Source organism: Osmia bicornis, chromosome 2 (assembly GCF_907164935.1).
Source record: "Osmia bicornis bicornis chromosome 2, iOsmBic2.1, whole genome shotgun sequence".
NCBI lineage: Eukaryota > Metazoa > Arthropoda > Insecta > Hymenoptera > Megachilidae > Osmia > Osmia bicornis.
The window spans coordinates 3,341,273-3,354,765 of record NC_060217.1 but is presented as its reverse complement, the minus strand read 5'-3'; the positions used below and the strand labels follow the sequence as shown (position 1 = coordinate 3,354,765).

At 40.9% G+C, this 13,493-nt stretch overlaps 1 protein-coding gene across 1 annotated transcript in view; it reads left to right on the top strand.

Annotated features, from left to right (window-relative positions):
* Positions 1-1,744: 1,744 nt before the first annotated feature.
* Positions 1,745-13,493, top strand: part of LOC114875501 (serine-rich adhesin for platelets-like) — a 145,633-nt gene continuing 133,884 nt past the window's right edge. The window contains exon 1 of the mRNA XM_029185863.2: positions 1,745-2,563. Within this exon, the coding sequence (XP_029041696.2) occupies positions 2,416-2,563 (148 nt within the window). The 5' untranslated portion in view covers positions 1,745-2,415. The remainder of the gene's footprint in view (positions 2,564-13,493) is intronic.

Sequence of the window (13,493 nt, the reverse complement as noted above, 5' to 3'; positions counted from 1 at the left end):
TAATCTAATGCGATGCAATGTTGTGTAGTAATCAGCAGAGGTGCCGATTTCTCGGGCCACTGCAGCTAAACTTCACCTTCGTATCTAACCCCAAACCAGTAGAACCGGATTTCGTGAGAATATGTCCCCCGAGGCTTGAAAAAACGAGCGAATAAAGCGAAGAACCATAGAAGAATTTCGTTGGTACGTAGTGTATCGCGTTTAGGCATTATACCGAAATTGCGAATCAGCCATGTTCTCGTAACAGGGATAAAATCCTTCTAGAATCAGGGCAGACGTACATTTTATTTACCTAATAAAATCACGTACAATTGCCTCCGTGTATCCAATAAGACAAGAAATGTACCGAGTCAGAGATCACGCGTCGTGATCGACCTACGATTCGAAGTTCCTCGACCGTTCATTTTCTTGTCGGGGTGAAAAACAGCAGATCGTTTTGCCTTTCGTGGCGATAGAGCGAGATAAAAGGTGAAAAGGAGATCGTGCGACAAAGACAAAGCCGTTGTTACGCTCTGACCATTACTCTCTTGCCTCGTGTCGATAATTTTTAAGGTCGACATAGTTCGCGATCCCTTGGAATACCTTGGAGAGGTTGCACCGGCATTCTGCAATGGCGTGGTCTGTACGCTACCGTGTCGGGATTATTCGTGTTAAAGCAAAGTTATGGTGGTCGATCGAGGCTACGCCAATGCATTTGTCCCGTAACGGGGCTCGAACTACGGTCCGCTGCTCGCGTACTCGAAACCCATCGCTTCCTGTACCAACGACTTTTTTTCACGAACGACCGGGCTTAATTAAATACCGGTAGACCGAGGCATCCGTGTCCTCTTCGCGGAGTGGTCCCGCTTACGTGATTGCCACGCGGTTTTACCTTGCTAGGGATCGGAATGGCAAAGAGAGACAATGCGACACAGCGGGGATAAGGAAATGTAGGTAACGAACAAATCGGATGCTTTCGTGCAGGAAACTGTTCAAAAGGTGGTTGGCAAACGCTTTGTCCACGTTGAGTAAGATTTACACGCTACGTTTGAAGTTTAGTAATCGCGGAGGGAGAAACCTGTATCCGAAAGAAGAATACGGGACGTCAGAATTTTTTTATAAACAAATATACTATCATTTTCCTGTACAACACGTTTACAAATCAAAATTTATGTAGCATACAAATTTGAATCATTGATGCATGTTAAAAGAAGAAAAAGGGGATAGGGTGTGAAAGACACGCGTCGATTATTCGAAATTTTAAATTTAAATATTCCTTGAATCGATTTCGTTGGTTGAGTCGATTCGAAGAACCGCCGGTTACGGTGTATGCATTTTTATAAGAAGATCTTGCAGGGCATCGAAATTGGTTTATTAAAGAAGTGAAGTTTGAACAATACTTCGTTACATATGAAAGTAATGCAATGATAACAAGAGGACACTGATTTAATTACTATATTATATGTATGTCTTTCAGATGCTGAGTGGTATGTAAGAGAAAAAAGAAAACAGTCGGACGGCTAGCCGTGCACTCGGTTGGCGTTTACGCACACACATGCGCGTAGTGTAAAAGGACCTGTCTCCATGAATGAAATGGCCACGTGACACACAGAGAGGGAACGAGGGTAAGGGAACGTGCGCGTGAAAAGCCCGCCAGTTGCTTAAGCGCGACACCGAGTGTTCGGTGATCGGTCGACAGATGGTGGTGGAGTCGCTTGGCGGCTGCTTGAAACACCTGACTGCCGTCTAGCAGTGCGGCATGGACTCGTGCGGCAAGCGCACACTTCTTTTAAAACCGGTAGCACGCGCGACCCCGATTGTTTTTTCTTATTATCGAGTCGGTAAGCTGTGTTCAGTTACGTGTGTACGGGAGTGACACGCGACGAGGAGTGTAACCGAGTATTGTTGACTGACAACCCTCGAGGAGGCGAGAGAATTTTAAAAGGACGAGCGAGAGAGAGAGAGAGAGAGAGAGACTGGACGAAGAGGATTCGCGAAGTTTCACCGACCTCGAGTTTCTCACCCGTGAACGGTATACGCGGTCATTTAACACTTGACGCTGTCACATGCGCAGTAATTATGACGGCTGATTCGATCTGCGCATGCGTCGATCACGCATCCCTCAAGGGACAACTTCGCGTCGTATCAGTTTGAAGACGCCGCGAAGATGAGTTGGTCGTAACTGAGCTCTCGTGTGTTTATAATTTTCTCTCGTCCTCGTTTCGTCCTGTTCGTTCGTGTTTGATGTTATGCATGGATTCGAGTCTCGCACGCAACCCCGACATTCGAACGTCACGCTTCGGGCGCTCGTTAACCTCGAGTTTTCATCTTCGAAGCGCGGACCTTTCGGGGTGGCGAAAATGTGATCGTACGACGTAGTTTGTGTCGCGCGACGGATTTCTCGTGGCCGATAAAACGCGTGTTTCCTATATCAAAATGACGGTGAACCGATCGGTGGTGACGATGGTGTTGATGCTGATAACCTCCGTAATTATACTGGTTCACGTGAAGGATGTGATGACACTGGAGTACGACGACCTTCTTCCGGCGAACGAGACCAACGCCCGCCATCGCATCGATACAGGTTAGTTTAATATTCTTATGAATTATTATTTGTTTTTGCACAGTTCCACCTTGAATTTTTAATTTCTTTGATATATATAATATACCTACTTTGCATGGTTCTAATCTAATGAACAATAATCACTATTTATTATCTTTGTTAATTAATCAATAATTACTCTCGATTAATTATCTCTATTTATATTATCTCAAATATTTAACACGTTAATCGCTACCGTAGTAGTCACAATTATTTTACCAAATTAATTTTGTAAAATGTATTAAAGGGCTCATTATTTTTAATTGCAATAATTATGTTTGTTTCCTACGTGGGTTGCTAAAAAGGAATCAGTGCTTCCTTCAGTCGTTGTCTGCTCGTTGTTGATTTTATACGCGTCACGATTTGCATTGAATGTCACCGCTCATTTAAATTATCGAAAGTGTGGTTGATGTTAGTTGCACAATGTGTGTCACGATGCCTCTTTAAAAGACGTTCGACCTTACTATAGAATTGATATTAGCAATGTTAATATCACGTACAATATTATATTTACTTTTCATTAGTGCGTTATTTAGAATATATTTCAATCATCCTAAACAAATTAACAATTAACAAATTAACAATTTAGTATGTTTTAAATGAAAATTATTTATATATCAGTTTTCGCGAGCTCATTGAAAATAGTAGAGATTTATAAACATTTTCTCTTCACCGTATAGCAATTGCAGTCTCGTGAAATCAGTAAGTATGACGGTGAATGCTTGAACTTTGTTACTCGTCTCGGATTTGCCAAGGAAGAATGACCTTTGCTCTAACGCTTCTGTGAAAGTATTACACGTTCGCCGGCTAAGGCCTTGTGTCTTTACAAACTTATCTCTCTAACGTACGCCTACTTTTCACGGGGAAATTTAATTTTCCCTTGGTTTCTATGCCATGAAAATTTGCGTGAAATCGTTGCTTTATCGGATACTTTCAACCATCCTTCTGTGTAATCCACTCTATTGTATCAGTTTCTAAGCGGGCCATAAAACAATCATTGAATTCGCAATGCACCTTAAGAAATATGTGAGAGCTACCATTAGGAATTATCCGCTATATAATTTTTCAATTATTTATATTTTCATTACAATGGGTGTTCGCGTTCGAACGATCAGTTACGAAGGTGTTAATGAAAAACACGTTTAACCGTTCCTAGAAAAATTTCCCACGTCTTTGAAGAATGTTATCGGTCATCGTTGGACCGCGTCCATCGGTTCGATCCTGTTCGTTTGATTTGCATTCGTTTAGAAAGGCGGAAATGCGTTTCTGTGCGTGTCGCAGAAGGTGTCGTGTGCCAACTCGATGAGCTACTAAACAGGCGTCTAACTGTGCGTGCAGATCATTTGCGTGATCGCGCTTTCTATCGACAGGCGAACGTTTAAATATGCAACAGAGTTAAATAGAATTTGACGCCGCGACACTGTAGGCTCGCCCATGGAATATCTTTCTCCCGAACGCGTCGTCGTTAATTAAATCGAAATTCTTTGGCTAAACTTCGTTGTGGCGAGTAGTCGCGTTGCGAAGCGGTACAGGATATGGTGTAACGTTTACACGTGTCGAAAGGATCATGCAAGAGAATTAATTTAGAGATATTCTGACCGATTGATCGCGAACAATTCAAAATTTTCGTAAATTAGGAGCAAATAGATCGTCAAAGATAAAATCAAAGATTACTTCAAAATTTCTCCTCGTAAGTAACCAGTTAATTAAGGCATTGCTCACCGATGATCTCCATAGTAATTAACCTGTTAACGTAAACGTTGCCAATTAATAGAATTCTTTTCCAATCGTGATGTGGGTGTTACACGCGTACGTGTTTTGAAGAGGAAGAAAATACGCGAACCTTGCCAAGAGTTAACTGTACGAAGCTGATACGCCTCGAGCATTTGTTTAACGATACGGGATTTACGATTCGTTAACGTTATTTACTGTTCGAAACGTTGATCGTTAATAAATCACTCGATACTTTGGGTAGACGTAAGGATAGTAACGCTTGATTGCTTTCTTCTTCGCTCATGACGGTTCCTGCTGGGTTATAATTAATTTCATTTTTCTTGCTTCGTTAGAATCTTCGACGATACATGTTATCGATCGAAAAATCCAAGATTTATTAATTTGCAACATTACTTAGATAGTTTGTTAATTTTTTATTCAGAATTAGAGTAATATTGTATTTAGATTTCTAGGAGAAAGCTGTTGTGATAAGATTTCACGATAAAAATTTAATAATTTATTGGATACTTTATACAATTGCACGCTCATTATCTTAAGGATAGTAATTGTCAGGGTCGCAGTGTGTTCCTTAACCTGTTGCGTATTGCCTTCTACATGTTACGTGTATAGTCGTGTAATGCAATGCAAGGATTTCAAGGTTTGCCTATATGGCTATGGACAGCTTTGCCGTTCGTTTGTGTTGCAAGCACGGATACAGTTCGAACAAGATTTAAACGAACTTGTAATAAATCATGTATACTTGCCATTGAAAGTTGGACAGTAAACCAGTTCTCCCGCATTATCGAACGTTTTTCCACAATTTTATTGGTCCCTTTATTTCTCCATATACGAGCAATTGAAATTTTGCCAATTATTTCTGTAATAACCCCAATAATGTTCAATTTGCTGTACAGTTTCTGAGAAAATATTTTATTTGAATATAACTTGCAAGGATCGTTTCAATGGTAATTGAAACTGTAAGATCGCAGGATAAAAAGGATGTTAATGAAACTATGAATAGATTTGAAATGAACTCAATGTCAGTATGGTAATTAGTAATGACAATCGATACAATATTATGTGTCTGTTATGGTAGTTGCGCGTAGCCGATCATTAATCATTTTCATCAATCGCAAACTCGTATACAATTCAATTTGCATCGAGCAAACCTTGCCACTTTTTTTGTCGCGTTTGTAACATTACTTCGCGGAGAATGAAGTGTGAATTACAGTTGATGAAAGGACAGTCTATTTTGCGGTGTGTTCCAGTAACGAGTAGAGTCATCGCGTTTTCTTGCGTTATTCGACTTTTCTGTGCGAGGTGCACCCTTTTTTGGGCTGGCTTTTATGAGCTGAGAAAACTTGCTTCGTAATTTCACCAGCGAATGCAATTAGGGACGTTAACCCGTTTAATTGGGTTTTCCGCACCGATATGGCTTTTCCTTCTTTCGCGCTCGTTCTTGCGAAAACTAACGAATAGTTATAATTTCATTGATACTTTCATTGCTGAAATTTAATCTTTATGGCTTAATGAAAACTCGTATATACCTCGACTTGCTATATTTATGACGTTTAGGCGTGATTGCACCTGCTAAAACTCGATGCACAGTGTTCACAGCTTAGCTCGAGCATGACCAAACACACAGAAATAACTTCCCTGTAATCTTGGGTAGAAATAAGAGAAAAAAAAGCATCGTTCAGGTGTATAATTGCTAAATAAACACGCACTTGTTCGCACGAATCGCAGTAAACGTCGCTGGCGAAAAACGCGCTCGGTTGTTGCGTAGCCATCGGGGCGGCAATAAATTGCTATCGCAAGACGATAATTATCGTTCACGGTGATATTTTTCGCCTGTTTCTGCCCGGTTCCGGCCGGTCGGTATGCGGCCTTTTTTCTCGCCTCGTTTTGACGTCTCGATACCGCCTCGTTACTTGCCGTTCTGCCCGAGATTTTGCCACCGCTGACAGTACAATGGTGCTCGCGCGAACACTGCCAACATTTCGCTGTCATAGCTTCTCGTGGGATCGCGAAATCGCATGCATCGTTTACACGGGCAACCGTGCGGGGATTCGTTAAGTCGATATGGGAAGGGGGACGGGTGTTATTTTTTCTATTCCCGAGATACCGCCTCGATCGTCGGGCAAATAAATTTTAAACGGTAGAAACCGCGGAGCAACGGCGAACGGGTCCGTTTGAAAAAGGTACAAGGAAAATGGCTATTATCAGGTGGTACCGGCGATTGCACCGGTGAGCGCAGGTGAACGCAAATGCGAGTACAATTGGCTCGATACCTGTAAAGGAGAGGGTGTGGAGCTTATACTATTCATAATAGCGTATTATGCCAGTGTTTGATTCACATGATATCTGATATAGTAAGAAGTAAATGTAAAAGTCACGAGCGTTTGTGGCTGCGTGATTCTACAGTTATTTCAATCAGTTCCTGGTGGAGGAATCTTCTTTTGAAAAGCTATACTTATCATTCATTGTATAGGAATTTTCATTCTTTTCTTTTTCTTTTCAGATAAAAATTTGCAATCGGTTCTATTTAAATCTAATAGTTCGATCTTATCGTTCGAAAATTGTCGCTGAGATATTTCATGATTATCTTATCGGATTACTTTCCTTCGGTAAGGAGATTGCGAATGCACTTAATGTCGTAAGAAATGAGAAACGATTCGTTCGTTCACGTCGTGTAATGTTCGAAGTTTATGATTATCGTTGAAGCATTAAACGGGTAGTAGCTAGATTGAAAGGCGAGGAATAAATGCGAAAGTCATAAGCGTTTGTAAATATATGATTCTTTAACTAAATCAATTAGTTTATTTCGTCCTTACATTTTTTTGATAATAATTTCATTTCAACATGGTGCATATTTTGATCGTATCGTTTATAAATTGTTACTGAAATATTCGATTGGCTCATTAAATTAGTTCTCCTTCGCAAATGTCTCCCGTATCGTATCGAACGAGATACTGCATCACAATTCACGTGGTCTAACGTTTTGAGTTTATGATTATCATTAATGCGGTAAATGGGCAGTAGCTCGATTAAAACGGACGAGATTCCCAGAAACGACGGTGGTAATTAAAAAGGTAACGATGACGATTAAAATAACGATTATCGAGTGGAGCTGCAACTCGGGTGTGCACAGGCGAACGTAAATACTTACTGCACTCGTGCAGCTACGGATACTTGGGAAGAAATGGGCGTGTAGGGTAAACGTTCAGCAATAGTTAACTTGCAGGACCGCGTGTCGTTCTGCTATATTTTATCTAGTAATCCTTTTTATCAGTGCTGTTATCTGAAATGAAACTTAATAAGAAGAAATTATACGTCGGAAATTTAGAGTCATGACCAGAGTCGCTATAAGAATATACAATACAATGCTTCGTAAAATTGCACAAGCTTCATATTCTGAACTCTAAACCAAAAGCCTAGATTTTCTATATTTGACAATGCGGTTTGTACCTGCTCGGTATTCTGTGGTCGACAAGTCGAAGTAGATAATAGAAAAGATCAAAAGATATCGATGAAAGGAGAGAAACTAGAGAACCTTTCTGTAAAGTTACACTCATTGTTCACACCTGTCTTCTATTCATAGAAATCTGCGATATAAATGACTCACGATGAAACCGTAACGACAATCTAATGAAAACTTGTTTCCTACGGCTTGTGCATCCGTAATTAGAAGAAAAAGTAATCAATTGCCGGTAATAACCAGTCGCGTTACTAAGGGCCGGTTTAACATCAAGGTCTCTCTATTTATTGAACCCAAGAGGTAGCACATCGCTACAATTACCTGCGATTCGTGTTCACTGACACGCGATGGACGTAGAAGCTACGGTCGAATCACCGTCACGTTCGCCAGAAATGATCGTTGATTGCGAATAAAACAATGATCACGGGTATCGTGAAACATGGACGGTTAAACGTTGACTCGGTGTGTCGGATGATTAAAGGGAGGGCTAGTTTCAACCTATCCTTTCGCTATTTTTAGCCAACAAAATATCGAAGATTGAATTTTTAAAGAAAATAAGAATCACTACTCTACGATTCATACTGGAACGTTTGAACCTCGCGTTATTCCGTTCGCTATGGTAGTTGTTCGTGCTAACGATCTTCAATAAAAATCTCAAAGTCAGTTTCCAATGGTAGTCATGGTGGCTTTCAAATGAGATTGTATCCCGTTAAAAAAGCAAATTCTTATGAACGAAAACTGGTCCCTTGCAACTGTGTCATGCCACGTTGTAAAGATTGAGCCCTCCTTAGGGGATCTTGGTTGGACGTATACAAGAGGGGGGACGGGGGTTGAAGGGGAGAGGACAACACAGAGTGTGTCGACCACGCAACGCACCTTACGCTCGCTGTGTTACACAGCGTGTGCAGTCGTGTACACGAGGCGTATAAGCTGAACGCAGGTGAAGCGGAATCTCCGGTGGTAAACGGATGCCACTCTTCTTCTCTCTTTTTCTTTCTGTCTCGTTCGCCATTTTATATGATACGAGTTAACGTCGTCGTGGTCCTCTCTCGGTGAATGCGCGCAGGTTTATACCGGTCACTGGCATCCTGTGTCATTATCCATCATTACGAAGCTGGACAACGGTGAGGAATAGCCTCTGTCGGGATACAGCGCGCCGTGTAAAATCCCTTCCTCTTTCTTTCTTTTTTTTCTCTTTTTTTGTTCGGTTACATCGTCGATCGCGGTTCTCTCGTATACCCACGTGATTTAGTTAGAATTTACACAATCGAAACGTAACTTCTGCGTGTTTTGCTCGTAATCTGTGAAATTTACATTGTTGTCCTTGGGTATTTAAACACTTGTCATTGTATCTTTATAATAAAAATATGTAGAATATTGGATTAGGTAATTTTAGGAACAAATATCATATCGAATCGTTCGGATTATCTAAACGTACTGTTAGAATCTCGGCGATACCGCTTGTGCGCTCGTTGAAGTCTCCCAGAGTGTATCTCCGTAACGCGAGGGAACTAATCGCGCAGCTTATTTCTGCTCGGTCTTTTTTCCTTATCTTTCTATTACAACTCGAATAAAGTGTAGGATTACCATAAACTGTTAATTATCTGCACAAGTAGTTTCGATAAGGATCTAGTTCTCGTCGCTTCGTTACTTTTTCTTCATTTTTAATTATACCCTCATTAGGGTGTAAGGCTGTTCGTTAATCGGTACGACGCGTCGAATTCGTGAGATAACACTCAATCCATTAATACCCGAGCTGTATACGCACGTACGATCTCTCTTTCTCGTGATACGAAGCATTAAAGCCTCTTACGTCGTGTTCCCTCTCTCGGTTGGTTCATCTCTTGTTATGTCTTGCCGTTGAAGGTGGTTGCCGTTGTATGGGGGGTACCGATGATTGCACCAACCAGCTCGTTCAATCGAGTTACCTGGCTTCGAGTCTGTTCCTCTCGTGGATGCTTTATTTTTCCAATAAGCGTTTCGTCAGGTGAAAGTCTTCTTCGTGACCATTTTTCCATCGAGATCCATAGAAGGCATCCTGATTTTCCTGATTCCTTTACGCTAGAATATATGCCGATTTATATTCTCTTCTTTATTTATTTATTTATTTTGTATCCTTTAGACGTTTATTTCTAAGTTATTGATCGTAACCAGTAGCTCATCTCCACCAGTAGATAATTTCAATATTTAAATTACCTATTCGAATAATTTGAAGTTGAAATTCGAATTTTATTGTCATTCGAATATAACAATAGTCATGCTGTGAACTCCTATAGACTGACAACGATAATCGTATATAGAAATAACGCTTCCGCTTGGTTACCAGTAGTTAGACTTTTATAGTTCGCCAGGTATCCTGTTTACGATATTAATATCGAGTATAATGCAAAATTACGATCGTCTTTGCGCACAAAGGCGACAGTAAACAGCACCATCATTTGTAATTAATCCACTGTAACTTCAAACCTTGGTCCTTTTATTAAATATCAAAATGGTTTATACCGAAGCGATACCACGCCGTCGATGTATTTTTCATAAACCTTCTCTATTTTCAAACTACGCTTTATAGTGCGTTTTTTTTTCAAATATCATAATGGCGAACGCTGGCTATTCAATGTACTTAACACTTTTACGGTCGCATATTTTATGGATTCTATGGCTCTCGTAATTTTGCATTTCTTTTTATAACGGAAGAGATTATCGAGAGAATTATGTTCGGAAATTTTTGTAATGTACGTCCATAAAATTACCAGCTTTTAAATCAGAATTGGTACACGATGCAGCAAACAGAAATAAATTATAGAATCACGAATACTTGACACAGGTCGTCAAAGTATTAAGCGTTTCTTTTCTTTTTTAAATTAGCACATATTTTTAAACGAACTCGGAGACTCGTAAAGGTAAATGCAATCAAATACCGATTTGAGTAACTCGTATATCTTTCTGATGTCCGAAGTAAAGTAGGAAACAGTAACGCGAGCTTCAACTGACATTTTTCTGGTAGCATTAATTGTAATGTATTGCGATATAAAGTATGTCTACAATAGAACGCCTGCAGGGACGGCTTTCAGACGTTCAAAGATTTATTTAAACGTTCACGGGATCCCCGTTCTTCTCGGAAAATTTATTGAACAAGATTTAAAGAGCAATGGGAATCTAGGAGTTTCACTTGGTGAACATATTTCATCCCGTTGCGAGCTTACTCCTTGGGATATTCGCCGAGAGTGAATTTCACATAAACCATTTATTCCGAACGTGCAATTAGGTAAAAAAACAAAAAATTTGGAAATCCTGTTATAGGACTTAAACGAATCACACGTGCATGCTTGGAAATCAAACAGGTGTTCCTTCAGATATGATGTAATGGCTAACAATTAGTGCGCAAACGGTGAGGTATTATAAAACGTTATTACGATGATCTTAATTTTATGCGTTATCCGAGGAAAATATTGAGTAATTCGTTGTAAGGAGAAAAACGTAAGAGATAGATGTTCCTCTAAGATATCAACCCTTTGTCTCGCGAACACAATATGGTTATTTAGAAAAAGGCTAGCCGATGTAGTATTTCGTGGCTTTCAAGAAATTTCATGGAAAAATTCAAAACGCTCGTAAATTTTTGACGCGTCCCTAATAATTCTTCGAGGAAACGCGGCGTGTGCAAGGTTTATCAAAGATCGTGGCTCTACAACACGATGTTAGACCTTAATCGTTCTTCTTTAATCAGAATATCAGCTGGCAATTTCCCAGAGCGAACGGTCGTAAGAAAGCCGAGTACACGTAGCTATAATCGCGGCAACTCTAAACAGGTTTCGAAGGAACGTTGGATGAAAAATTGTCGCGACACCGGCGGGTTTCTCAGAATTCCACGAGCAATCGAACTCGAACTTGAAAAGGAGCCTAGCTAATTCCGGTTGATATAATTCGTCGGCCTTTTTTCCCTCCGCATTTCTGTAATAATCTACTCGACGACAAACTGGATCGTGTGTCAGCGTTTCCCCGACGATGTAGAGTTTTCTTTTTCTTTCTCTCGTGTCCGGTGAGGATCTCGTACGAGCGGATGTTAGCGGACGCGACTATATTACAGCAGTACTCGAGGATCATCCATCAACCGGATCGAGACGGAGGAGCAAAAAGCTCAAACTCGTCTAAACCGATTGCTCGGAGCTGCTCTCACGGTCCAGGTTGAGCCGCTCATTTCAGATAACCCACGTCCACTTCGTGAGACTGCGTACATCCTCTCGCGGGCATTTTTATCGCGTCAACCTCGTACCAGCTACGTGGTCGGACACGCGTTCAAGAATGTGGATGAAAACACGCCGTGGACCTGTTGATCGTCCACTTTATAGACGATAATGTCTCGTTGGAGCCCAGGCTTCTTTCTTTCGCGCGAGCTAATGGTCGGACTCAATGTCAATATTATACTCGTGAAAATTGTTCAACCCCTTCGCGGTAGAACCGGTGAATTTAATTGTCATCTCGACGCAAAGGTAAGGACGAGAGAAACTTATCTTTCGACTTGATTTCCTTTTGTCTAGCAAGCTTACGTGGGCTGCAAAGGCATGCTCTCCTCTCGCGATCGCTATAAGAGCCATTCACCATTTGCTAAGGTTTAACGACTACGAGATAGAAGATCAATTACGGGATATCGTTTAGAGTCGCATCTGCGAAAAGGCCTCGGTTATAGCGGCCATCAGCTAGCCGTATGTTTATAGGCACACGAGAGTCCGTATTAACGCATTTTCTTAATGCTCGTAAACCGTAACGATCGTACCGCGTCGCGTTGCGCGCTGCCGCCCTCTAATGAAGACGTTGCTAAATGACTTTCCTTTCGCGACGAGAATTCATAAGAGTATTATAATCTTCGACGAGACGCGGTCTCGTCAACATTGTTACAACAGATTGAAGTTTATGTTCGTTCGAAAATGCATTAACGTTTGCAGCATTGTGAATTGCGAAATTGTGGTTTCAAATAACACAGGCGATAATTAGACTAGAGACTAAAATTCATTAAAATTGGTGACTAATTGTAAGAAGGACGTTTAATTATAGTGTCCGAATAATAAAACTTACTTCCACTCGTGCATATTTTGACGTATCTTTAGTTCATAAATTTTTAGTTAATAGTATAAAGGTAATTGTGCATCGCAAGAATTCGTAAAACTTGCGTTACCATTTTTGGTAGTCAGCTGCGCGGTACATAAAAGCGAGGATAAGCTGAGCTCGCGGTGTACCTTAATTAAATTCCATCCGTTTTCGCGCTTGATTATCTCGTAATCCTCGAAACGGTTAATTTCATCATACGCGTTGCGTGGAACGCGCGTTTTGCTTCTGTTGCAGGCCGAAAGTTTTCCTTCCACCGGTATCATTGCGGTTGTTGCACGTACTATTTACGGGGCTCGTGGAAGCGAGCTAAAGTGCTGCTCAATGACCATTTACGCAAGGCGAAAATGCTTGTCGTGTAGCGGCTTATTATCATTTCACGAGGTAAAAACTCATTGCTTAGCTTCTAGCGGGCCAACCATGTTCATTAGGTGTTTCGTATGAAAACATTTCCCTGCAATTTTTTTTTCCTTCGCGTCCCTCCGTTTGACGGTTCGACGGTTCCGTTTCTAAGAAACCGGGATTCGAGAACGTTTTTCCATAGTCGTTTTATTGCTCGAACGTTCAACGGCTTGGCTGAGCATCGCCGTTGCCGTTGCAACTAATTGTATGTGTAATTGT